The following is a 25,972-nucleotide window of genomic DNA, read 5'->3' as shown; positions in this document are numbered from 1 at the left end:
CGGGTTAAAGGGGAGACTCCCACTGATGTGACCTCTGCCCATCTGTCCCTTCATTCTGACCCTCAGCTTAGCCTCCCATCTCTGTCAGGACCACTCACTGGATAAACCCTCTCTTCCTAACGCCTGTCTTCCTGCGTGCCTAGCTCTGGAAAAAGATAAGAGATGACAAGGGCTCTGAGTACCCTTCCCTAGTACAATAAGGAGGAGGTGACATACATACATACATACATACAGACAGACAGACAGACAGACAGACAGACAGACAGTTCCAGTACTAGCTGCTCACCAAGGTCCCCACTCCAGCTAGTACTGGAGTAGAGACAGTCCCCTACCCCATAAACCCTGGTTGAACTGGGCCTCTCTCAGCCCAGTGCCTGGTCACCTCCTGACATGCACGCTGCATAATCACACATCCCTCCCCACCATGTCCACAACACTCCTGCGCCTACCTTTGCTCCTTTAGGGCCTGGTGGGCCACCTGGATCTCCCTGATGGCAGAAACGGGGTGATACAAGTTTTCTCTCTATAGCATGGTGAGTGGTTTTGTCTCTTTTTTCTTCCATTTTTATTAACTTGGGTATTTCTTATTTAAATTTCAAATGTTATTCCCTTTCCCAGTTCACTGTCCATCAGCCCCCTAGCCCCTTCCCCTCCCCTTCTATATGGCTGTTCTCCTCCCCATCCACCCCTCTGAGTGCTTTTGTCTTAAGTCACCCTCCAAACTGCACTCCTGGTACTGGGTCTTATCCCCAACTCAGCCCCACCCTGGGGGGAACAAAGGTCTCAGGAGAGGGTGGCAGGACAGGTGAGGGGACACTTACAGGAGTCCCAGGCAGTCCTATCCCAGGTGGTCCGGGTAGGCCAGGGGGCCCAGGCTCTCCTGCCAATCCCTCAGGCCCAACAAAGCCAGGGTCTCCCTGGCACACACACACATAAATAGGTATGAGAGAGGCACCACCTTACCCCTACTGAACGCCCTTCCCACACCCAGGCCTGCAACTCACTTTCTGCCCTTTGGGCCCAATGACACAGATCTCTCCTGGCCGACCCTGTGGGAAAGAGGGCTGAGGTAGGGACGACCAGGATCCTGGCACCTGCCCCCCTGAGACAGCGGTAATTATCCTCCTGTACCCCCTCACCTGCCCTCCCCCAATGCCAGACCCCAACCTGGTGCCCTGAGGTTGAAAATCAAGAGGCCCGGGTTCAGCACCTGAACCCCTTTGCTGTGCCTCCTGGGACACAGTGCCTCCTGGGGACACAGTGCCTCGCTTCCTTGGCCAGGAGGAGGAGGGTGGATCTGAGTTAGAAGTCTAGCATTCTGGGCCCTAGGGGGAGGGTTCCCAGCAACATACATCTCGCCCCGGCTTTCCCGGCAGTCCTTTGAGGCCTCCATCGCCCTTCTCCCCTTTCTGGCCCTGGAGAAGGAAGAGAGGGGGAGCTGGACTGAGGAAAAGAAACCTCACAGTTTCTGTGGGGGAGGGGCAAGGGCCTTCCAGAGTCTCCCTCCCTGACTCTGCCTCTTCTTTCCACAGGAGGGCAGACAACAGAAAGAACTTCCAAACCAGCCAGGCCACTCATACAACAAGCGTGGGGACATTTCCTTCTAGATGTGGTGGGTATCTGGACAGGGCAGGAGGTTAGAAGGGCTGGGGAAGGGCAGTCAATTCTGCCAACTGTCACCATCCTGCAGGAAGGCCTCAGCTACTTCCCTCCTCTTGAATGTACGGCCACCGGGTAACCTACCCCTCCAAACATAAGCCTATTTACCTTCTGGCCTGTTGGGCCCGGGAGTCCTGAGGGTCCCTAAGATGAGGAGGGGACACAAATGAATGATGAGGCCTAGCCCAGGATGCATCCTGCCCTGTGGCGGGTCCCAGGCTTACCAAGTCTCCTGATTCTCCCTTCTCTCCTTTCGGACCTTCTGCACACTGACAAAGGAGAAGGGGTCAAATGACCAGAATGGCCCTGCCTGAGCCTTGAAACAAGCCTGCCCTCGCAGTCAATCTTACCTGAAGTGGGCCATCTGGGGAGATTCGAACACAGTCATTGCCCTGTGAGTAAGGAACGGGTCAGGGCTAGGACCTTCTGGGGGAGTCAACAAAAACCTGCTGCTAGGAAAGGCCCAGGTGTCCCTAGAATATTAAGCTTTTGCACATTAGCCCCACCAGCACCCTGTCCAAGTGGCCAGACTCCCCGTTGAGATGAGGGGGTGCGAGCTTACATCCCACCAAGCCCTGGCTAGGCGGGAGAGGCCCTGATCGGGAGCTGGTTAGGGCACTTACCCGTGCTCCCTTCTCTCCCTTGGGGCCTGATGGTCCAGTCAGGCCTTGGTCACCTTTCCCTCCCTGTGGGTAAAACCAGAATGATGACTGTGCCTCAAGGGAGCCTCCAAAAAGTGCTCCCCACTCCTGGTTGCCTCCACCCATCTAATATGCAAGTGCACGCACACACACACACACACACACACACACACTCTCACACATTCACACACACACTCCCTCCTCCTACCCCCTCCCCCACCGTGCACTTATCACACATGGCGCATGGGAAGGGGTCTCACACAGGGAGTATCCCCTCCCCCACACCCACAGGCATGCACATTAGCAAACACACAGCATGTCCTCGGCACGTGAACATGCTGCATAGACCCTCGGGATGACATAAACCCATGACAGCTAATTGTCAGGTCTCCTGAGCTCAAGCCTTGTGCTTGCTACCACAGGACTCGGGGCAGAGTCAGGTCACCTCCCTGATTCTTCACCAATAAAGGTAGAATGGATGCAATGGCCGTCTCCAGACAGAAGCAAAGCAGACAGGGGGTGCCGTAGGCACCACAACCGGCAGAGCCCGCACGCTCACAGCGGGCAAAGGAAGCACGGCATTCGCCTACATGAGCCATGCCCACCCGTCATTCACAAGCTTGGGGCCCATGAGGCCCGCAGGTGTATATGGGTTCAACATTCAGCCTGTGGTCACATGGGCACAGACATGTGTTCCAGAACATACAGGTACACCCACACACGATCACTCCAACCTATGACTGACACAATGAGTCCTCAGTCTCCCCTGACGCTCAAGGGGAGCACTTGCCTTTTAGGATGGGTCACAGGGCACAAGACCTGGTACACAGAGGGTCTCAGCAGAGGGTAGCTCTGGACCCTATACACACAACCCACTGGTTCCAACACGTGCTTAAGCACACTGGAGTAGTCCTGCTATAAACACAGTACTATAGAGGCTCACAAGGTGGGAAGGACCAAGGTCACCAAGGAAGATGAGAATTCTGTTCTCTTCTAGGTCTTACCTTGAGGCCAGGGGGACCAAGTGTGACCTAAGGGAACAGAAGAAGGAAGAGAATATTAACTTTAGGGAGCAACCAGCTGCCCAGAGAGAGCAAGCAAGTCAGCTGGGTTCACACAGCATGATGGCAGGGCCAGAGTCCCACCCCCAACTCTGCCTCCTTGGCCAATTAGCATGCTGTACTCTGCTTTTCAAGGCAATAAAGCCAACATAGGGGTCGACTTTCTCCAACCTGCCTGCTTTTGGCCAGCCCCACCTCAAATTGTTAGGCTAACATGGTCACTCGGTTGCCATGGCAACCCCAGCACATCTGGGATTTGATGGGAGAATGAGAGGCAGGCAGGCAGGAAGAAGTGTGGGTACTTCTAAGTCCCCCCAGAATTAGGGGGTTCATGCCCTTTATGAATAGATGAAGCTCAACAGCTGAAAACAAGGTAACTCTTGCTGCCTACAGAAGGGGCACAGTAGGTACCAAACGGCTCATGGAACCCTGTCCTCCCAACTCCCAGTGGGAAGGCTGGGCTAGGCTAGCTTTCGAGGAGGACAGGAGAATGCCCAGGCTCTGAGCTGTGTGGCACTGGGCTGTTCCTCCCCTGCTCTAAGTCCCCAAGGTGGCATATGGTACCTTCCAATCAAAGTGGATCTAAGACCTGGAGGGCAACTGCACAGCTGAAACCAGCAACCAAGGTCTTGAGTCCTGTACTCCACCCCACCCCATCCCCTAAGCAAGCCACCACTCTGGATCACAACACTGCATTGAGATTTCAATGCCTAGAAGGCAGCCCTGGCTCGGTGGGCTTAAGGGTGGGGACAAGCACGGCTCTGGGAAACAGGCAGGGGAGTGATGGGAAATTGAACAAAGCCCCCTTGTCCTCTACCAGGAAGCTCCAGTCCACTCCAGGCAACACCCACTCCCAGACTGGCTGTGCTCCTTCATTCACTCACATTGCTCTCCCGGGCGCTGCGGGCACAGGGCGGACACTGAAAAGAAAGAACAGACCCGCAGATCAACTCTGAGCCTCTGAGATTAGCCCTGCCCAGCACAAGTGTCACACACACACACACACACACACACACACACACACACACACACACCCTCAAGGCCCAAACACCACCTCTTCAAAAGGAACAAAAGAAAGTGAGACAGAAACAGTAAAACAGCTAGAAGCCCAAGGCTACACAGTCTGTCACTGAAGAAGGGTTTCACAGCAAAGACTTAGGTTTTCCCCAAGATGACCACGGCCATTGACCTCTAAATCAGCAGGAATGGCTTCCTGGACTTCCACCCAACAATCCAGGGCAGACAAGGCCTAGAGTTGGACCCTTAGGGATGTTGGGTGCTTCACAGTTATCCATCACCCCTACACTTTAGGCTCCATGCTGCAAACCTTTATCCAAAGAGTTAGCATTGACACCTCCCTCCCCACAGTCCTAGAGACCAACCCAGACAAAAGGCTCACCTCGCTGGCTCCAGTCTCCTGGTGGGCCTGAGGAAAAGGAGGCATGGGGGTAGAAGAGGAGCCTGGGACCAAACATTGCTTTAACCCCACCCCCTCCTCACCCCTGCATAAGAGCAGGCAGAAGCCAGCTCTCTAGAGAGAGAATGCCCAGTACTGTGTCCCGTCCAATCTCTTTCCTTCTCAGAGCTGGCACCAGAAGCCGAGCTCTGTCTGGGCAGGAAGAGAGTGGGAGTACAGCATCTTTTCCAGGGGTTTTATAGAGGGAATGCAGGGCAGACGGAGGGTAACCGTGGGCTCACCCCCTCAGCCACTGTCTCTACCTTTGTCCCCCTTTCTGCCTTCTGGCTGCTTCTTCCCATCAGCTGTGCGTCCACCTGGGCAGACAGAAAGACAGTTCTGGGGTCCATGCTGGAGTGGGGCATCCAGGCAGAGCACACGGATGCCAGGAACCCCCTCAGTTTGGCATCTGGCACCTCCCAGATCATGAAGGGTTTGCTCAGGCCCCTGAGGCTGCCCCATGGCTACCCCTTCCCCCCCTCCCATGTGATGACATAGAAAACAGGCATTGAATCAATGGGATCTTGTGTTTCTGCAGCCAAAGGCTGGGCACACTGCCTGGGTAGGCAGGGACACTGCCCAGCCTGAGGGTGGGGCTGAGGGAAGGAGGAAGTGTCCCTGCCATCTCCTAAGAACCTGAGCGTGGACAGGGCAGCTGGCCATGGTGCTGGGAAAATGAGGGAGCCCAGAATCCAGTGCATCCTGGCCTCGGGGCCCAGATATCCATGTATAAGAGAAACTGCAAATGGGGTCCTGCCCACCACAGGATGGTCTAGCCAGAGTGAGGAATACAGCAGAATAATGCTCAGTGACAACAAGTAGAAGGCACAGGGTTACCCTATGGGTCCTCTCTCTGTCTCCCTGAGTTCCATCAGGTAAGACCTACAGTGAGTCCATCTTCAGGGGTCTTCCCCCAGCCTAGGCACATGCTCAGCTGAACCTGGTGCAGGCCTCAGCCAGGTTAGGGGTGGAACAGTCTCCCCTGCGTCTCCCCTGCTCACCCACCTTGCTGTTATGAGGTTCTTCCAAGCAGAAGCAGCGGGTGTAGACCTTGCCCTCGGTCTGAGGATTGATCTCAATGAGCTCATTACTCTGGGTGTCCCGGCGTGACTTGGAGGTCTCTGGGGGACACTGCTCAATATGGGAGAAAGGCAGTCGGGGTCAGTACAGAGGCAGATGCATCCTCAGACCTCTGCCATCCCTGTGCAGGCTGCCCCCTCTCCAGCACAGCGTGTGCTAGGAGCCAGCTACTCACCCCTCCCGGTAAGATCTCACAGCAGCCTTCCTCCAGCACCAGCTCCGGGTCACAGTAGATGTGTGCCTGCTGAAGGTCAAACTGCAGGGGACACACAAGTTCATCTTATTTCAGATGATCAAATAGTTCTTCCACGGTCCCCAAAGAAGCTCAAAGACGTCTTCGCCCCAGGATTGGACTTTAGGGTCTTTCCAGGTTGGTTGGGGGGGAGGCCATCAAGAATAGAGCTGTTGCCAAAAGTAGAGAGAGGAGGGAGGGAGGAAGGGAAGGAATGGAAAGAGATGGAGAGAGAGAGAGAGAGAGAGAGAGAGAGAGAGAGAGAGAGAGAGAGAGAAGGAGGAGCAGGAGGAGGTGGGGAGGGGAGGGGAGGGAAAGAGAGAGGTGGAGAGAGAGAGAGGTGGAGAGGAAGAGAGAGAAGGAGGGAGAGGGAGAAGGAAAGGGAGAGGGAGAAGGAGAGGGAGGGAAGGGGAAAGGGAGAGGGAGAGGGAGAGGGAGAGAGAAGGAGGAGGAGGAGGAGGGGAGGGAGGGAGAGGTAGAGAGAGAGGTGGAAAGAGAGAGGTGGAGAGAGAGAGAAGGAGGAGGGGAGAGGGATGGGGAGGGGAGAGGGAGGGGGAGGAGGGAGAGGGAGAGGGGGGAGGGAGAGGGAAGGGAGGGGAGGGGGAGACTATATTCCCAGAGGAAGATGGAAGAGGTAGGAAGAGGGGGCTCCATTCAAACTGAGCCCATCCTGCAAATGAATGTACAAGGAAAAGCATTGCAAGTAAAAGGGAAAGCATGAGCAAAGGTGCAAATATGCAAATTTAGTAGGCGACCATCAGACTTGACCACAGTGCTCAGTAGAGAGATGAGAGGAATATGCTGGAGACCTATAGAACCCAGATGGCAGAGGGCTTCGAATGTCGGGTTAGCTTGGTTAGGCTACCTAGAAAGGCGATGGCTCCAAATGAGGCCTCTGAAGTACACCCTCAGGAGCTCAAGGCTCCCTGAGAGGCGGGAGCAGAAACTAGGACCCAGTACTCACTGAAACCGGCTTGCCCTGCTCAGCGTCCAAGCCCAGAAACACATGTCCCCCAGGCCGGATGGGCTGCCGGGGCCCCAGAGGCTGGGAGGAAGCCGAGACGCAGTCCACATGCACAGAGGCCACACGGCTTGCCACGCTCAGCATCAGCTTGTGCCAACGCAGATCGAAGAGCTGAGGCACTGGGAAGATGCAGGACACAAAGTCACCATCTTGGCCCTGTGCCCGGAGCTCTAGAGTCCGCTCCTGGCTGTTGACTTCCAAGGAGACCTGTGACAAATTGGAAAAGAGAAAGGACAGAGATTCAGAACTCCAGAGACATAGCTTGGCCAAGCTGGGGCCTCAAGCTCGTCTCACAGGAGGGGAGAAAGCTAGCTGGGTCACAGCGGAGGGCATTCTGAGAGCGTGTGTCGGGCGCTGGGGGTAGGCGGTCTCTCGATGGAGCAGAGAAGCCCAGGAACCACAAGTTCGAATAGAAGCTGAGTTAGACTAATAGAACCATTGCCCGAGGACTGGGGGAAGGAAGGGGTGGACTCACCTGTGGGTACCCATTTGCGTCAGTCACTTGGAATAAGTACCATGTGTTCCGGAAGGTGTGTTTCTTCAGAAGGACCGTCAGGACCAGGGCAAACTCCTCGGGGAGGCCCCGAGGGAACACTCGTCTATAGTGGAGAAGAGAGGGCACTCTGAGGATTGATGAGCCTGCTGAGTTCTCACGCCCCAAACATACACACATTCATCCTAGCATATTCACTGAGCACCTTCTGGGTGCTAAGGGTTGGCCGCCTGCTGGGAAAGCCAGTGGTGGGAAAGCTTGTCCCCGTGAAGTCTCCTGGGGTCCAGTGGGGCAGAGGAGCATGAACAGAATTGAATTATCATCTCAGAGGACTGGAGAGATGGCTCGGTCATTAAGAGCCTGAAAACCAGGGTTCGATCACCAGCACCCACAGAGCATCTTGTAACCATCTGTAACTGGAGCCTCAGGAGATCTAATGCCCCCTTCTGGCCTCTATAGGCAGTGCATGCATGTGGCGCACAGACATAACATGCAGGCACAACACATACGCATAATAAATAACTTAAATCTTTTTCTATCTCAGCATTACATTCCAACTTTGGCAAAGGGGGCTCCTGAAGAAACCAGCCTGGGCTGCACAGGCCTGGCGTGAAGGAATAATGCTGAGAAAAAGACCAAGGGTTCTGTATGAACACAGCTACAAGGAGACATTGGCCAGCAGGAGCCAGACTTACATAGACACAGGCTCTTGATACCACCCTGGGGTTCTCATGGTGACCGTGAGATTTAAACATGGCTTTGCCATTACCAGCGAGAGCCAGGCTGGGTTTCCAGACACCGCACACACACACAAAGCCAACCCTGCAAGCCCAATGGAGGACAATAGGCAGACTTTTGGCAGGGAAGTGCCCAAAACAGCCTCTAGAGAGGCCCTGGCCTTGGACCTCACACCCAGAGTCGCAGGGGGTTATGGCTGTGGTCAGTATGAACTCCAGCGGCCTCCCAGAGTCCTTTACCGAGTTGCTTGGGTCAGTGGGGCAGCCCCCAGTCGCAAGATGAGAGGCCCCTTGGGGTTGCGGATCTTTTTGATGGCGGATGTCTTCATAAGGTTCAGCCTGCGGATTAGGTTGAAGCCTTCGGGACATCAGAGGAGAAGCAGGTAAGGGGCACGGGAGACTCCAGGAAGTGGGTCAGGGCTGGCAAGGGGCCGCACTCACCAGTCACGTTGGTTGACGGGTCACTGCTGTGTTCCAGCTTGAGTCCTTCTTCCTGTGAAGTTGGGCAGCGCTCACCTGGGACAGAGTTGGCCCCTAGCATTAGGAACGCAGGAGGGTGACTGCCCAGCAGGGCTCCTGGGGATCTCAGGAGGGGACATGTCCATAGTTTTCCTTCTGCACCTTTAACCTAGTCTGCCTTGAGGCTATGCTCACACTTGGCCTCTGACCCTGGCTACACAGGAAGCCCCCCCCCCCCCCGCACATAGCAGGGAGGGCTGAGATCTGTGGCTACACAGGAAGACCCCCGCACATAGCAGGGAGGGCTGAGATCTGTGGCTACACAGGAAGACCCCCCCACACATAGCAGGGAGGGCTGAGATCTGTGACTGCCCCAAAGCCACTGAGTGAATCAACAGCAGAACGTGTCCAGAGCCCCGGGAGCCAGGTCTCCCAGTGCCCCCAGTTGGGGCAGGAGCCGTGACAGGTAGTGAAAGAAACAAGAAATGTTAGGTGGTTCAGAGCCCAGACAGTGGGGAGCCGTGCACATGTACACGTTCCTCCTAGTATTATGCCTGGGTAGGGACAGAGGAAGTGAGCTTTGGGCACCTTGGTGTTACACGCACAGTGTATACATGACTACACTCGCATGAACTATGCATACCCGTGCCCCCGGGGCTGCCACGTGCACTAGGCAATGGGTGGTGTTCTACGCCCCACATTCAAAGTAGAAATTCCAATGGCTTCCCCTCCACCCCTGCATACCCAGCTAGTGACAGGACAAAAAGAACCGGAGAGACTGAGGGGCTCACAGGTCAAGGACACCACCAAGCTTAGGCTCCAGGCAAAGCGTATTAAAGTGGTGCCAGCTTTTGAACCAGGGCACAAGTTTAAAGTCCCAAAGGGACAGCTTAGTGGCTTCTCCCTGAGGCTGTGTCCCCAGAAATGTTGATGGGGGTGCTACGTCAAACAGACAGGAGCTAAGATCAAACGGCCCTCCCAGCAAAGCTGATGGGAAAGCTGGACCAAGTCGATCAAGTCACCTTCCAACTCCCTGCCCAGCCCAGTTGAAAGATAGAGCTCCGTGTCCCTGGGCACAGTGACCCACAGGAATCTCCACCCCCAAGTCTGGCCGGAAAGACCATCACTGTCTTGAGCATCTCCAAGGCAATGGGTGACTCACCCTTGGCAATGGGCCCAGATTCCTTACAGATGTTGAAATTCTCTGCCCGAGGCCCTCTAGGGGACCCAGTGAGGGAGAGGAGGGAAAAACTCTCAACATACACACAGAAAAACACGTATACACACACACACACACACACACACACACAGAAAAACATGTACACACATACACAGACACACACGGGTGTACACACACACACATACATGTACATACACTAGCAGTCCTACACACCCTGGATACCTGGACATGGGCCCTAGCAGTCCGGCTCCTTCCTGGCTAGGTGGTGCAGCTACCGCCGAGCCCAGAGGGCACCCAGCAAGGCCAGGCAGATTGCCTGGTCAATTTCCCTTGGCTTTGGGCCCTGGAAAGCTGCACCCTCTCCCTGTCCAGAGGCTGAGCCTCGGGGTGGGCAGTGATCAGAGACCCAGGCTGATGCAAAGGAGGAGCCTCTGGCTGGAGGATGGAGCCGTTACCGTGAGAAAGAACAGAGAGGCTGGGCAGCTTCAGGGAAGTGGAAGTGTTGCCTTTTGTAGAGAGAGTATAGTTCCTGCTCTTTCCCATCTTGCTAATTAGCAAGAAATACAAGGATGTGCTGAGGAGGGAGAGCTCCCCACTGCCCAGAGACCCAAGAGTACATACATGCAAATGCATGTACAGAGCTTCTCAAGTTGCAAAACTAGAGATACACACACACACACACACACACACACACACACACACACACATACACACACACACACACACCAGCTCACTCACACAGGCTCAAGTATGCAAACACCACCTGAGCTAACCTGAGCTCCTCCCCCACACTTGCCCATAAGTGCCACATGACTAAGCTATACATGGTCACATGTGTAAAGACCCCAGCACCTCAGCGAGCCAGATGTAGGTCTGTGTCAACTCACCTATATTTGTTCCATGGCTGAAGGTGGCCCAGAGCCCAAGCACCCATAGGCCGGGAGCCCAGGATACCAACATGTTGGTCCAGAGAGATCAGCTACAGCCTCAGCACCTGACAAAACAGAGACATGGACATGGAGGGGGGGGATAGCTTCAGTGTGCCCAATAGTGTGGGTAAGTGACAGCCTTCTATGGGGCCCACACACCAGGCACTGCAGGGGTAAGGGCTTGGCCTCAGTTCCTCTCAGGGGCCCCACACAGGCCTGGGGTGAGAATCTGGGCAGTGGTAATAAAGGAAATATTTAACCACCGGTATGCCCCAGACACCCACCAGCCTGGGAGGAAGAATGACTGAAACACAGAAGCAAGTTCCAGGCAGCTTCTGGCTGTGTGGAGAGCTTTGGCGCTGGGTTGAGAAGAGGTCTAGAGGGTTCTAAAAGACCACAGAGGCAGAGAGAGAGAGGGGCCTTGAGCATGGGCAATTTATCAAAATGCTCGGACGAACCCCGGAGCTCTGACGGCTGCGTTCTGCCCTGGCGCACAGTGGCCCAGGACCTGGAGCCCTGAGCTCAGCTAAGCACAGGTAGCCCTGCCAGGCACCCACAAGGTCAGGGGCTGAAGACTGGACGGAGTCTCTTGGCAGGGATCACAGGGCTCTGTAGGGGCCAAGAAAGTTTCCCCTTGTGTGCACAGGGGCGGGAGAGCAGGTCACCCAGGCTCAGGACCTTGTTGCCAACCTTTCCCGCTGATGGATGCTCGTCTTTTCGTTTTATTAAACCCTGATGGATGGGCACAGATAAATCAATGCAGGCTCAGCAAGTGGCCAGCAGAGCCATATATCATCTGGCCCCTTCCAGGACAGGCAGATCACGAGTACACGGAGCCATGTGTGTCGGCACAATACACGTAGGCGCACAGGCACATAGGTGCCGGGACTCTGCACTCAAACCTAGCTGCAGACAGGCATGCTAAGAGACATGAGAACTGATGAGCCCAGAGTTTACATACACATCGCTGTCCAGAGCCAGCCTGTGAGCACTGCAAGTCCGATTTTCTACAGTGCCATGCTAACTTGTCTCCCTTATGGCTGGATACAGAATAAAAGCTCCCTTCACACACACACACACACACACACACACACACACACACACACACACACATGGGAGTGGGTTCTTCTTCCCTCCTCCTTGGGATGGATCTGTGCCCCCACCCCAGTCATCTCCATCCTAGGGGTATGCATCTCCCACTCTCCAGTCCCAGCCTGACCATCCTTTCCTGACAGCCAATGGAAAGGTAGCCGGTTATAAGCAGCATGTGGGTGCATGTGGGTGCGTGTGGAGGCGTCAACATAGATGTGCTCAACATGTTCGCTTCTGGCTCCCACTCCCAGGCCTCAGACTGAGTGGAGGGCCATAGTTGGATAAGCTAGAAAGATGCTTCCAAGGAGACCCCGCCCCCCTCCACACAGACACAGATGGAGGCAGAGACAGCAGGACCAGCATGACGTTTCCAGACCGCCCCACCGTAGAGCAGAGCACTGAAGCCCTCAGAGAGGGTTTGCCACTTGAAGATCACATAGCAAGTCAGTAGCAGAAAATGCCCTTTCAGCTCAGAGGAAGAAGCAGTCCAGTGCTGGCCCACTTACCAACGGCCCGGGGAGCCTTTCACTGAGCAATCCTGGCAGCCCCAAGGCCGCCAGCTATGGGAAGCAGGGCCAGGGGTCCAGACCCATAGGGGAATCCTCGATCTCTCCCTGCCAGTCTGCGGTGTCCCCAGCTTTTCCGCGTCCCGAGTTCTCTAGACTGAGTGCCGCACCGCAGCGCACGCCTGCCGGGACTGCCGGGCGCTCCTGGAGAGGGAAGAGGGCGGTTCCAAGGGGCTGGGGGCCTGCCAAGAGGCTAATGGAACACAGCTGGGCCAGCCCGCCAGGCTGGAGGAGGAGGGAGGCCGCGAGGGCTCGGCGGCTGCGGAGGCGCTGGCCACTGGACTGCACCGCCGCACTCCTGGCCTGGCCCTGCGCCCGGGCCCGCCCGTCCCGCTTCCCCAGCCAGGTGAGCCCGCGGGTGAGCGGGGCAAGGCGGGACCTTGCGTGCCCAGAGCTGCCCTGGAAGGGGCGCCTGCGGCTGGCTGGCGGGAGGGAGGCCAGGCTAGGCGCGCCCAGAATCAGGCCTGGGGTTTACGGGACCTCGTTCGTGTCCCCACCCCCCTATTTCCTTGGCTGAGACCCCAGAAAGCTGGAGAGAGCTAGGGACCCTCCTCCATAGTCGTGGAGCCCGCGACGTGGCTACTGACCAAGCCTCAGTGGTCAGCTTTTTCCAGTGCCTGGGCCTAGCATTCCTAGGCTGTAGAACCTCTGTCTGCACTGGGAGGAGGGGATAGAACACCACTCCCCAACCCTGTGCTAAATTAACTCCTTCTGCTCTGTCCTCGTTTCTACAGAAGTAGAATCAGTGAGTCCTCTTGCACTCCAGGAGGCTGGAAAGGCTCAGATCCCTGCTCCCTCTCTCTGCTCCCTGCTCCCTGCTCCAGCTTTATAACTTTAAGTAGACTTTTAAGAAACTTAATTTGTTTGTATGCATGTGTGCGGGGCGTGTACACAGGCATAGTTGTAAATGCCGCGGTGAATGTGTGGAACTCAGAGAACAATTCATGGAGTTACTTATCTCCTTCCACAGCATGGGTTTTGAGGGACTCAAACTAAGATTGTCCGTCTTGGTGGTAAGCACCTTTACCCTCTGAGCCATCCCTCCATGGCCCTCCAACATTTTTTAAAAAAATAGATATTGAACCTAGAGTTTGTATATTCTAGGCTAATGCTCTTCCACTGAGCCACACTTCCAGAAAATGTGGTGGTGGTGGTGGTGGTGGTGGTGGTGGTGTGTGTGTGTGTGTGTGTGTGTGTGTGTGTATGTTTATGTATGTGTGTGTATGTGTGTGCGATATGTAAATTTGTGCAGGTGTACACACACATGCCTGGTGGTGGAGGCCTGTGGCCTTTAATCCCAGCACTCAGGAGGCAGGGCCAAGTGGATCGCTATGAGTTGAGGCCAGCCTGCTCTACAGAGTGAGTTCTAGGACAGCCACGGCTACACAGAGAAACCTTGCCTCAAAACAAAACAAAAACCAGACCACATCTCACTAAGTTGCTCAGGCTGGCCCATAGCAGAAGCAGACCTAGAACTTTCTTTTATAAAGATAGGTTCTCAACTATGTAGCCCCGGCTGTCTTGGAACTCCCTGTGTAGACCAGGCCGGCTTTGAACTCAGAGATCCCCCTTGCCTCTGCTTACTGAGACCGTCCTCCAGTCTCGGCCTCCTGGGCATCTGAACACAGCAGGCCTGGTTCAAATCTACTTCTTATCTCTAATCCCATTAGCACATCTGCGAGGTGAGATGCGGCAGCTGCATCTGTAGCTTTGTTAAAGGAGAGTCATCAACATCTGTGAGAATGCTTAGCCGAGGTCTGGCACATGAGAGGAGAGAGATTTGCTGCTATTTTCATTATTGGGATCCGTAGCAGAGGACAGGGTCTGTAGGGAGTGGGGGTGGGCATTAAGGGATGGAAAGGTTTGCTTTATATTCAGGGTCTAAAGGGGCAAAAACAATTGAGTTCGGATGAACTTCAGAGGAGGAAGCAAAGGGCTGTAGGGTATGTTGGGGTTAGAAAGGAAGCAGCTTAAGACCCTCCGTCCGTGAGGATGGGCTTCCCCTTGGAGTAGGTATTGTAGCCATAGACCTGTGGCCCCATCTAACCCGGGATGAGCCTGGGATTTCCCACCTCCACCCCTGGAGATGCTGAGTCAGTGGAAATGCTAACCACGCAGGCGCCCACTGTGGTCCCCTCACGGAGCCTGAGCCCAGATGTGTGGTGGCAGCGGTGGGGCCTGCAAGGCGAGGCGCTGAGCTCAGCAGGCAGGAAGTGCAGGAGGAGGTGGGGCTTTCAGAAGCTCTGTCAGGAGGGTTGGACAGGCACAGTCAGGGTTGCTAATGGAGTACTGCCAGGCTCTGGGCAGGAAAAGGAAGGAACATACTTATAGCAGTCAGGTTCACAGAACGTTACAGGGGGCAGTGTTCACACCTCACCTCAGCCGCTGAAGGGAAACCCAGGGTACAGGAACAACACAAGCTGCCTGGCATCACATAGCTCATTGGCAGTAGAGTGGAGACCATGACCACCAATCCTGAACAGCACAAATGTTCACACCCCGAGCCATGCCCAGCCTTCACCCACTTGTGTCCCCCTGCACCCGGGCTCTCAGAGTTGATGATGCAGGAACCTGAGAGAGTGATATCCAGAGATCGATCTTTCTTTCTTTCTTTCTTTTAAAGATTTATTTATTTTATTTTATATAAGTACACTGTAGCTGTCTTCAGACACACCAGAAGAGGACAATCCGGTCACATTACAGATGGTTGTGAGCCGCCATGTGGTTTCTGGGAATTGAACTCAGGACCTCTGGAAGAGCAGTCAGTGCTCTTAACTGCTAAACCATCTCTCCAGCCCCAGAGACCTTTCTTTTTTTTTTTTTTTTTTTTCAGAGCTGGGGACCGAACCCAGGACCTTGCGCTTGCTAGGCAAGTGCTCTACCACTGAGCTAAACCCCCAACCCCCCCCCCAGAGACCTTTCTATAGCATCCCAGAGGTGCTCATAAGAACAACTAGGGGTTGGAGAGACAGCTCAGCGGTTAAGAGCACCGACTGCTCTTCCAGAGGTCCTGAGTTCAATTCCCAGCAAACACATGGTGGCTCACAACCATCTGTAATGGGATCTGATGACCTACCTCTTCTGGTGTGTCTGAGGACAACCACAGTGTACTTATATATAATAAATAAATACACAAATAAATACATAAATAAATAAATCTTTAAAACAAAACAAAACAAAACAAAAACAAAAACAAACAAACAAAAAAAACCCGACCAAACCAGCCAGGCAGTGGCGGTACATGCCTTTAATCCCAGCACTCGGAGGCAGAAGCAGGGGATCTCTGTGAGTTCGAGACCAATCTGCACTGCAGAGCAAGTTCCAGGACAGTCAGGGCTACAGAGAGGAACCCTGTGTCAAACAAAAGAAAACAAACAAACAGAAAAATAAAACAATGACAAGACGAACAACCAAACCTAGGGAGCACGCTCTGACTGGGCCGGCCGTCACCGTGAATGAATGAGCTGTACTCACAGATCTCTTCACTCTGACACGTGCACACAACCCCTGTGTGTGCTCACTCCACTGCACCCATAGATACTCATGTCCATACAGACCCGAGCACACACCCAGAATTAGATTCCTAGACATATCCAAACACAGAGAGGTGCCTCTCCTCAGAGTATATATGGTTTCGGGCGGAGTAGTATATACCTGTAATCTCCGGCTACCCCGGAGTGTGATGCAGAAAGACTGTGAGTTCAAGGCCAGAACTTGTCCCAAAGTTTTTTAAAGGGCTGGGGACAGCAGCAGAGCAGTTTCGTACACAAGGCTAGACTCACTCCCCAGGACTAAAAAACAAACAAACAAACAGGTACATATATGTACATAGACATGTATGTACACAGACATATACATAAAAACACAGACATGTCCACTGTGCCTGCAGAGATAATCTGTAGAATTGTGGCACACACAGCTATGCACATACGCCCAGATGTATATGCAGCTATGCCGACACATTCATATGCAGTCGGCCCCAGAAAGCCCCACACATGAGCAAGTAGGGTATCCCATGGGACTGGGCTCGGTGCCCTCACCCCAGATGGCATCGCCACGAGGTAATCAATGCTGCTAATCGCCACCAGCTGCCCTGGAGCCTGCTTGCCGCTGCCGGGTGGGGCTACCGCAGCCTCCTGGGCCTAGGGTAATGTGCGCAGATGTTGGTAAAGCTCAAGGGCCTTTCTATTACCCCGGCTTGCTACTGGGGCTCCCCACCTGGCAGGGGCTCCCCACCTGGCAGGGGCAACCCTTGGGGCTAGGGGAGGGTTAAGGGCCAAGATAGAGCTTGCTCCCAGGACGGACGGACCCAGGAGCCCCCAGACATCTAAGCAGAAGTGACCCAGATGTCTTAGGCTCGCTCAGGGGTCCTGACCACACACGCACACCTAGATTTTGGCGTAGACGAGCACAGATGTATGCTCACCCTGAGACACATCACACCTGATGGATTGCTCATCGGAGATCCGCTTCTGCTTCTTCCTCCCAGTAAATGCCACCATAATTCATGTGGAGGCTCAGGCTGCAGTCTACGCTTGGCTCCTGCCTCCCATCCCTATCCCCTCCTCCTCCCCCACATCCACCTGTCACCTCCACCCCCACAGTACAGGTCACATTCAAGGCTTGCACTGTTACCACCCTTGCCCAAGCCACCAGCACTTTTTACCAGAATCGATGCAAAGGCTCCCGAGTGCTCCAGCCCGCTACTCTCAGCCCACTAACCCCACCCGGGCCCCTAGCCCAGCAAACAGGTAGCCCCCTCTATCAGCTGCTGCTCAGCTCTCATCAGACCTAGAATAAAACCCCAGTCCTGGGGCTGGGAAGAGGACGGCTCAGCAGTTCAGCGCACTGGCCGCCCTCCCAGAGGACCTGGGTTTAATTCCTGGCACCCACGTGGTGGTTTACAACCATCAGTAACTATAGTTCCAGGGGATCAGATGTCCTTTTCTGACCTCCATGGGAACCAGGCAAACAGACACATATGCAGGCAGGACACTCACACACATAAAATAATAATAGTTTTTAGAAAATTAAAGGCCCTTTCCAAATGCTTCATGATCTGGCCTCTACTTCTGGCCTTTCACCTTACCCCACAAGCTGACTCCCACTTTCTTTCCCAACCATGAACCCCTATGTTGGCTTGGCTCAGGGATTTTTTGCACTAGTCCTCTTTCTTTTTTTTTTTTTTTTTTTTTTTTTTTTGGTTCTTTTTTTCGGAGCTGGGGACCGAACCCAGGGCCTTGCGCTTCCTAGGCAAGCGCTCTACCACTGAGCTAAATCCCCAACCCCACTAGTCCTCTTTCTTCTTGGAGGGGTCTGCCCTAGACTTTGCAGACTGGCCCTTTGATGCTTAGGTCTCTGCTGAGTGCCCTCCTTGACTTCCCAGTGTGGAAGCGTCCCAGTGGGCCTTTGTCACATGGCCCCTGTGGAGAGCTCTGCAAGGCTTCAGTTTGTGTCTACATATTATCTTTCTGACCGTGTCTGCCATTTCTAGCACACCGTGGCTGAACCTGATGCCTCATAGATACACATGGGCAATTGAGTGGGTTATACTTGTACCGTGTCCACCCTGCGCCTAGGCAGACTGCATTTTCATGAGGTACCACACACACACATACACGGGGCGGGGGCATGTACTGACACATGCATACACATGTGGACACACACACATGCACACGTGGGGAGTGCTCACGTGCTCACACATGCACACATCCGCAGGGATGCCATGTGCTGATACATGCATATGAACACACACATGGTGGGTGGTGCCCATGTGCACACACATGCACATATACACACATGGGAGATGTCATGTGATGAAACGAGCACACACCCACACAGCGGGGAGTGCCATGCAATGACACATGCATACAAACATACATACATACATACATACAGTGGGGGTACCATGTGCTAACACATGCATACACATGCACACACACACACACAGAGCATACCATTGCAGACACATGCACACATACATGTGGGGTTGCCATGGCTGACACACGCGCACGCACACACGCACGCACACACATACACACACGGTGGGAGGTCCCTATGTGCATTCACATGCACACACACATACTCGTGCGTGCACACAGCTTCTGAATCAGGGAGAGGAGACTGTGAACTGACAAGCCTCTTCGTCCTCCCATGTCTCTGGTGTCTCTGCCCTGTCTTACGGTGCCTTTCATCTCTTCCCTCCTTCACAGTGACTTGGTCCCCGTCTCTCTTCACTGTCACCTCTTCTTCAAACTCTCCCATGTGCCTCTGCCTCGAGATCTGACTCTCTAAACCTGCATCTCTCTCTTATGTCTCTGTTTTTCTGTCTTTCTCGTGTTCCTGGTGTTTGTATCCCCGCCTCCTGTCCCTGTTGCTGACACCCATACTAGTGTTTCTCTGCCTCTTTCTCTCTCTCTCTCTCTCTCTCAGTCCTGTCTCTCTTACTTTTCATCTCCCTCTAGCTCTAATATACCTACCTGCAGCGTTCTCCCCGACCCCACCTTCACCAGGGTCTTCCTCTGTAGTCAATCCAATCCTTGAACTCACCATCCTCCTGCCTAAGTCTGCCTACTACCCCACTACCACGTACAGCCATGACTGTTTCTAGGTCTGGCTTTCTATCTTTGACTGTTTCTGTCTTTCATTCTCCATGCTCCTCCCTGTCCTAAGTCAGCAGCAGCACCGTGTCCCCACAGCGGCCTGCATTCCTGTGGCAGGGAGACCTATCTTTCACCACTGGCTGTCAGCTTCATTATGGTCCTGGTGGGAGAGCCAGAGCTCCATGCTGCTGATGCCCACCCGCCCTACAGCACCACAGCAAACTAAGGTCTCCCACCGCCCAGGCCGGGCCAGAGCATTCGGGGCATGACTATCCTTTTGCTCGATCGTCTGGAAAAGAGAGTCCAGATCCCAGGAGGCTAAGCTGTAGACGTGTCTACAGCTCGAGCGAATGAATGATTGAAAAGGGAGACCCTGGCAGTTTCCTGGGCTCCAGCCCTGCCAGCTCTTTGGGTTCTTCCTCCTTCTTCTGAATGAATCATGGAGCACTGGCAGGTGCAAAAATCTCACCTCTATCTTTTCTCCAACACTAGTCCTCGGTTCCCATTGTAACATAAGGTAAACTGTCAGTCACACCTTGGCTGGTGTGAAAGCAGCTACGAGAACTTTACCTGACTGCTCTAAGCCTGTGGGCCTCAGCAGAGGAGCAATTTCACACAGCCCCTCCAGACACACATGGACAACGTATGAGACATCGTCACAGTAGAAGAAAACATGCCACTGGCATCTAGAGTAGAAGCCAGGGTTGTTACTAAACACCCTCTGGTGTCCAGGACATTCCTCCCAATAAAGAAGCGTCTGGCCCCAAGGTCAAGAGTAGAAAACTAAGAAATCCTCCCTGCCTCCCAAGGCCAGTGCGGCTCTGCAGAATCCCATGACCTCCTTTAAACTCTGACCAGGGATGGGAGTCTTTAGTAGACCCAAGACTCTAGAAGAGTTTGACCCTTCTCCTGCCTTTAATAAACTCCGCTAACATTTATTGAGCCCGTATCAAGCACCGGCTGGTACTATCTATGGAAAACTCAATTTAGTCTCACAACACCACGGGAGGTCCCAGCGCTCCGTTCTAAGGGTGAGGAAGCAGGCGGAGAGAGGAGAGTAATCAGCACCAGGTCTCGCAAAGGACACAGATGGAACGTGGATTTGAACTGGTCATTGGGGACAAGTCCAAAGGACAGAGAGCTATCCAAGGAAGAGCCCACATGACAGGAGTCCCAGCAAATCCTTTCTTCCTTTTACTCCTTTGTCAAAAAGGACGTGGTACATCATTGAAAGCTGCAGTAGTTCTAGGCAATATGGCTTTACCACCGTTGCTGCCTAAGGACAGCAGGGATTCAGATTTAACTCTCAGAGTGAGGGCTGATCACTCAGCTCTGCTCATGACTCCCGTGTGTCAGGCCGTCACAGCCCCTGTGAAGGAGGTGCAGTTGTCCCATGGGAAAGGCGGGGTACACAGAGATAGGCTTCTAACTCCATAAAGTCCTCCAAGTTCCCAGGTGTCATGACCCAGAGAACCACGCTGAGAAGCCGCTGAGAACCCCGGGCGGGCGTGATGTCAGAGTCTGGGCCTGGGCTTCCACTCAGCTCTGCCTCTTACTGACTGTAACTTGGGGCTATCAATGGACTCTTCTCAAAGCACGGCCTCATCTGTCACTCATGGTTACTGTTAGAGGACCTGGACTCCCAGACACTTGGGAGGTGAAGTGGGTCACAAGTTCAAGGTTAGCTTAGGCTACACAGTGAGACTGTGTTTAAAAGGAAAAAAAAGTTTATTTACTTATAAAAATCAAGTAAGACTTGACCCTGGGATAAATGGATTCCACCCCTACCATCTATTTAGCAATGAGTTTTGACAAGCTGCTCCCCCACCCCATGGTGTGGGTATCCCTTTTTTGTTGGCAAAATAGAATCGTCCACACTTCACAAGGAGGGTTGCTAAGAGGGTGCCTGTAAAATACTGAGCATAGTTCCCGGAACCCAATAAACATTAGTCATTCCAGACATACAACGAGTGTTTGCAACCTCAGTACCACAGCACACATGTGCTCCTGGCGGCCCTCCCCCTCCCCCCTTCTGCTTCCCTCTCAGCATTAACTTGAGATTTGTTTTTCTTCCTTCTCACTTGGGGATAGGGAAAGCAATTGGGACTAGTGTCCCAGGTGGGTATATCCGAGCAAATGCTTAGAGGAGAGAGGACAGAGAGGAGGTCCAGGAGAGATGCTTGGTAACCAGTAAGCAGCCATCACTGATTGGCCTAGATACCAGGCCTTGAAGGACCTGGTTTGGATACCATTTCCCCAAAGCCAGTGGCAGAGCCCAAGTGTTTTTTTGTTTGTTTTTGTGTAAAGGAGGCACCCCACCTCTTGCTGAGAACCAGAGCAAACCAGTCAATATCTTGACGAGGCAAGAGAGGGTGGGAGTAGCCAGAGACTTCCCCCACATTCTTCCTTCGCATGCAATGGTCTCAGAGAGTTGGGCTCATAGAGCCACACATTCGTAAGATCCTGGCATTTCTGGGTAGAGAGAAGCTCTGACTGATGTTGGCCTCACTTCCTTCCAATGGTGCCCATGGCGAGGCTGTGGAGGCTTGACAGCTTGGCTCGCAAGAGAAGCCGCAGCAGAGAGGCAGGCAGGCATCCAACTTCTCCATCAAGAAAGAGAATAAAAGATCAGTAAGGCTCTGCCCCTGGTTCTGCTGTTTCCGGGCATTGTTCTGTAGGTCAGGGGTTCTCACCCTTCCTGACGCAGCGACCCTTTCATACAGTGCCTCATGTTGTGGTGATTTCCAACCATAAAGTTATTTCATTGCTGCTTCATAACTGCCATCTCGCTACCGTTCTGAGTCATAATGTAAATATCTGACGAGCAGGATACCTGACAGGTGACCCCCAAGGGCTCATGACCCACAGGTTTAGAACTGCTGTCTTAGGCTAAATCTTTCGGTTCTCTGAGGCACAACCTCCATCTCTGTTGAACGGGATGATCTATTGAGAGGATTAAATGAGACCACTTGTGAGATCGAGCCAAGTCCACAGGAAAACACTCACATAGGTTAATTATCACAGTCATTACTGAGGGCGCTGGGAATGTACCCAGGACTCCGGTCCCAAACCTCACAGTCGGGTTCATCTGACATTTCCCCAAGCTCCTCTCTGTCTTACTTTATTACTTACCTGGCTGCCTTTATTAAGAGGCCGATGATATTTCTGACCAATACGATAGCTTTTTCTGTGAAAAGATCTAAATAACATGTAAAGAAATAAAAACTGACTTAGGGATTTATTGGCCTTGGCCTTCAGTCAAGGAGGCTTGACCCTGGAATTTGGGAACAGAGAGGACAGTGGTTGGAGTGGTAGTATGTGTTTGGGTTCAAGGCCAGGACTTTTGGGTACATTTAGCTTTAGGTGGCTCCGTGACCTTTGGCCCAGAGGGAAGGCTGAACTTGGGGACTCAGAGCCTATCCATCCCCTGAGTCTGGAATCTTTTTTTTATTCCAATCATGTTACTATTCAGATTTACTTATTTACTTTATATGTGTGAGTACACTGTCACTGTCTTCAGACACACCAGAAGAGGGCATCAGATCTCATTACAGATGCTTGCGAGCCACCATGTGGTTGCTGGGACTTGAACTCAGGACCTCTGGAAGAGCAGTCAGTGTTCTTAACCACCAAGCCATCTCTCCAGTCCTCCCACCCAAGTCTGGAATCTTTTTTTATTATTATTATTATTGGTTATTTTATTTATTCACATTTCAAATACTATCCCTCTCCCCAGTTTCCCCTTCACAAGCCCACTATCACCTTCTCCCCATCCCCAAGTCTGGAATTTTTTTTTGTTGGAATTTTTTTTTAATTGGATATGTTTTATTTACATTTCAAATGTTATTCCCTTTCCTGGTTTCCCATCCATGAACCCCCACCCTCTCCCTTTCCCCTTCTTTTCCCCCTCCCCAATCACCCCCCTTCCCACCTCCCCACCCTGATATTTCCCTACACTGGGGGGGGTCCAGCCTTGGCAGGACCAAGGGCTTCTCCTCCCATTGGTGCCCAACAAGGCCATCCTCTGCTACATATGCAGCTGGAGCCATGGGTCTGTCCATGTGTAGTCTAGAATCTTAAGGGCCCAAATATGCTCTCTACTCAGGACAGAGAACGGGCTGAAGATTCAGACCTGTGTGAGTCCCCGTGTCCCTCTGCTTGCATTTAGACCCAGGACATGCCCCAGTGTAGCAGCTGCTCCATATCCATCCAAGGGCCCCACGCCACTCTAGCCCGTGCCACACAGAGGAGGAAAGAGACACAAATGACAGACAGGGCAGCTAACTGGCTGAGCTGGGATCACACCAAGCTCTGCTCCCAATCTGTCACTGCTACTTAACAATTTTCATTTATTCCTGTGTGTGACAGAGGGGCAGATGCTCATAGCCCAGCACTCATACGAGGTCACAGGACATCGTTGTGGAGATGGTTCTCCCACTTTGACAGGGGCCTGGGATTCGAACTGGGGTCGTCAGTCTTGTGCAGCAAGAGCTTGTCCAGCTGAGCCATCTTGCCAGCCCCTACTACTGCTTTTTAAAAATTACTCTCAGGAGCAGCATATACTGAGGAAGTCTCCTTGTTCTCTTACAGGTGAACAAGCCACCAGACTGTGGTCATCCTAGGTGAGAATGATTTACTGAACAGACCCCACAAGAAGCCGGGCAACTCATCAGCTAAGAGTAGAACAAAGACCAGGCTCTCACTCACTGGTGCTGGCCCCCTCTTGCACTTGTAACTCAGTTTTCTCATCTGTAGAATGGGCAGTGCCTCTACTGCCCCAAATAGGCCATTTGTCTAGACCAGGTCCACACCCAGAATACCAGAACAGCCTAATGAACTTGGGTGGTGAGGGGCAGGTGCAGACGTGACTGTCCAGCCAGGGATGGGCGCAACAGACAGATGCGCAAAAACAACCAAATAAATCAGGCCAAGGAACTCCTAATCCTTCCCGGCTGTGGCTGCTACTGCTCACAGGGCCTGGAAGCAGGGCACGGATTGGCCAAGAGCACAGTCTGGCCAAGAGACTCCGAGTGATGCCTAGCCATCAAGACTGACTCTGCTCCCTCAGGGGATGCAAGGAGAGGCCCTCAGGACTGGTGACTCAGACCTCCCTGACCCCCTCCTGGGTGGGCACTTTCCAGTGCCTATGTCTATTTTTAGACCTGGCTCCAGGTCTGAGCATAGAATAGCAGGAAGGTGGGGGAAGCTTGAGACGCCCGTGCCTGAGTAGCTCCTCCTCTGGGGCTCAAGCCTTGAGGCCCTCCAGCTGTCCACCTAGAAATGAATAGAAGCACGAGGGTGCAAGCGTCATCACCTACGTAGGGGGTGCATTGCAGGCACAGGGCCTGGCAGCTCTAGAGAGCTGGGTGTGGCCTCTGTTAAGTGAGGCCAGGAGCCTCCGGTTGCTGAAGTGTTTGTTTATTGGACTGAAGGCCAGGGCTGGAGGGGCCCTGGCTACTGAGCGGGAGAGATTGGGAGCTGAGATTGCTTCCAGGTTCAGGAACCCAGATCCCACCTAGTTCTCTGCCCCGCCCCCAAGACTACTGTAGCCAGGCCCTTACCGACCACGCCCTGAATTGCTTTTGTCCTCCTTTATAGAAGGCGAGTCTTCCTTTCCACAACCCCACGCAAGCTCCCCACCCCACGCCCCACCACACCCCGGCTTCCAACTTGGCCTGTCCACCCCTGAGTAGCTATCCACACTGTCTTAAGGCTTAGAGGGCCTGGGTACCGGGACATGGGGCAGATGTGAGAGAAATGAGCCCCTACCTTTAGCCCCTGCCCCAACCCCTCCTCTCTGGCATTAGATCAGAGAGCAAAGGCGTTGGGGCTGGGGGATAGGAAGTCAGCGGTGGTGAGGTTGGAGCCCCTGCCCCAACCCCTCCTCTCTGGCATTAGATCAGAGAGCAAAGGCGTTGGGGCTGGGGGATAGGAAGTCAGCGGTGGTGAGGCCTTTGGATGCCTAAGGACACATCTGCTTGAGCTAGATAGACAGAGAAGCTAGAAGGGCTGAGATGGCTCTGAGTACCGGAAGAAGCTTGTAGAGACAGAGCCGGGGCTGCACGATGTCTCTTAGGCAGAGAGCGGTCCTTAGGCCAATGCCCCACCACTAAGCCCCAGAGGGATGAAGAAAGCTGAACACATGTGGGACCTGTGTTTTTGGGAGGTCCAAGTCGAGGGCCATCCTCCTGGGGTGAGGGGCGGATGATGGGAGGTGGAGCCCGTTCTCCCGGCACCATCTAGTGGGAAGCTGAGGAATCGCAAAGAACAGAGGGGGTGGGGGAGAACTAAGGCTCCTCCCTCCCTATCCATGTTCCTCCAAGACCTGTACACCACCATTCTGGGGGATATCCACAAGGTTTCCCTCACTGGAAACAGGAGCCGTTCTTATGGCTGTCTTCCAGCTCCAGGCCCTGCCTGTCTCTTGTTACTCAGGATCACTTCCAAGCTGGGTTCTGTCTCAGTCACTGGTCCCTGAAGCACCTGCCAGCTGCTGCCTCCTGTCTTTCTCTTGGCCCATCTATCCCTGATAGACAGGCGACGTCTCTACAACAGATATCCAGCAGTATAACTCTCATGATTAAAATATCCCCATAGCTTCTCAGGGTCCAGAGAAACTTCACACTCGGTCTCTTTCCCGTGAGCCTCCCTTTCTGTGGACTTCATCCCATCTGAACCCTCACTGACAGTGACCAAATGCTTACCATTTGTGTGTGTGTGGTGGGGGAGCTCTCATGGCCCCCAGAACACCTCTACTGCTT

At 53.5% G+C, this 25,972-nt stretch overlaps 1 protein-coding gene and 1 long non-coding RNA gene across 14 annotated transcripts in view; one reads left to right on the top strand and one right to left on the bottom strand.

Moving 5' to 3' along the window:
* The window catches only part of Col16a1 (collagen type XVI alpha 1 chain), a 53,375-nt gene extending 40,622 nt beyond the window's left edge, over nt 1–12,753 (bottom strand). For 6 of the 12 annotated variants that reach the window (XM_087550224.1, XM_087550227.1, XM_087550228.1 and 3 more), the window contains exons 1-20: nt 12,550–12,742; nt 10,910–11,016; nt 8,825–8,917; nt 8,624–8,741; nt 7,629–7,752; nt 7,094–7,360; nt 6,073–6,153; nt 5,823–5,948; nt 5,081–5,134; nt 4,761–4,787; nt 4,246–4,281; nt 3,305–3,331; nt 2,283–2,345; nt 2,010–2,051; nt 1,884–1,928; nt 1,768–1,803; nt 1,353–1,415; nt 1,005–1,049; nt 822–917; nt 450–488 (exon numbers count right to left, since the gene is read on the bottom strand). In XM_087550224.1, the coding sequence (XP_087406350.1) occupies nt 450–488; nt 822–917; nt 1,005–1,049; nt 1,353–1,415; nt 1,768–1,803; nt 1,884–1,928; nt 2,010–2,051; nt 2,283–2,345; nt 3,305–3,331; nt 4,246–4,281; nt 4,761–4,787; nt 5,081–5,134; nt 5,823–5,948; nt 6,073–6,153; nt 7,094–7,360; nt 7,629–7,752; nt 8,624–8,741; nt 8,825–8,917; nt 10,910–10,982 (1,455 nt within the window). In that variant the 5' untranslated portion in view covers nt 10,983–11,016; nt 12,550–12,742. 12 annotated transcript variants of the gene reach the window in all.
* LOC148006068 (uncharacterized) lies at nt 457–2,053 on the top strand. 2 transcript variants are annotated; one of them, XR_015620502.1, is made up of 3 exons: nt 457–533; nt 1,533–1,612; nt 1,938–2,053. It is a non-coding gene; the product is annotated as an uncharacterized LOC148006068 (long non-coding RNA). The 2 variants fall into 2 exon arrangements; XR_015620501.1 differs by lacking the exon at nt 457–533 and adding an exon at nt 1,033–1,113.
* Nucleotides 12,754–25,972: the final 13,219 nt, after the last annotated feature.

Source organism: Rattus norvegicus, chromosome 5 (assembly GCF_021556685.1).
Source record: "Rattus norvegicus strain SHRSP/BbbUtx chromosome 5, alternate assembly SHRSP_T2T, whole genome shotgun sequence".
Taxonomy (NCBI): Eukaryota; Metazoa; Chordata; class Mammalia; order Rodentia; family Muridae; genus Rattus; species Rattus norvegicus.
This window is presented reverse-complemented; position numbering and strand designations above follow the sequence as displayed.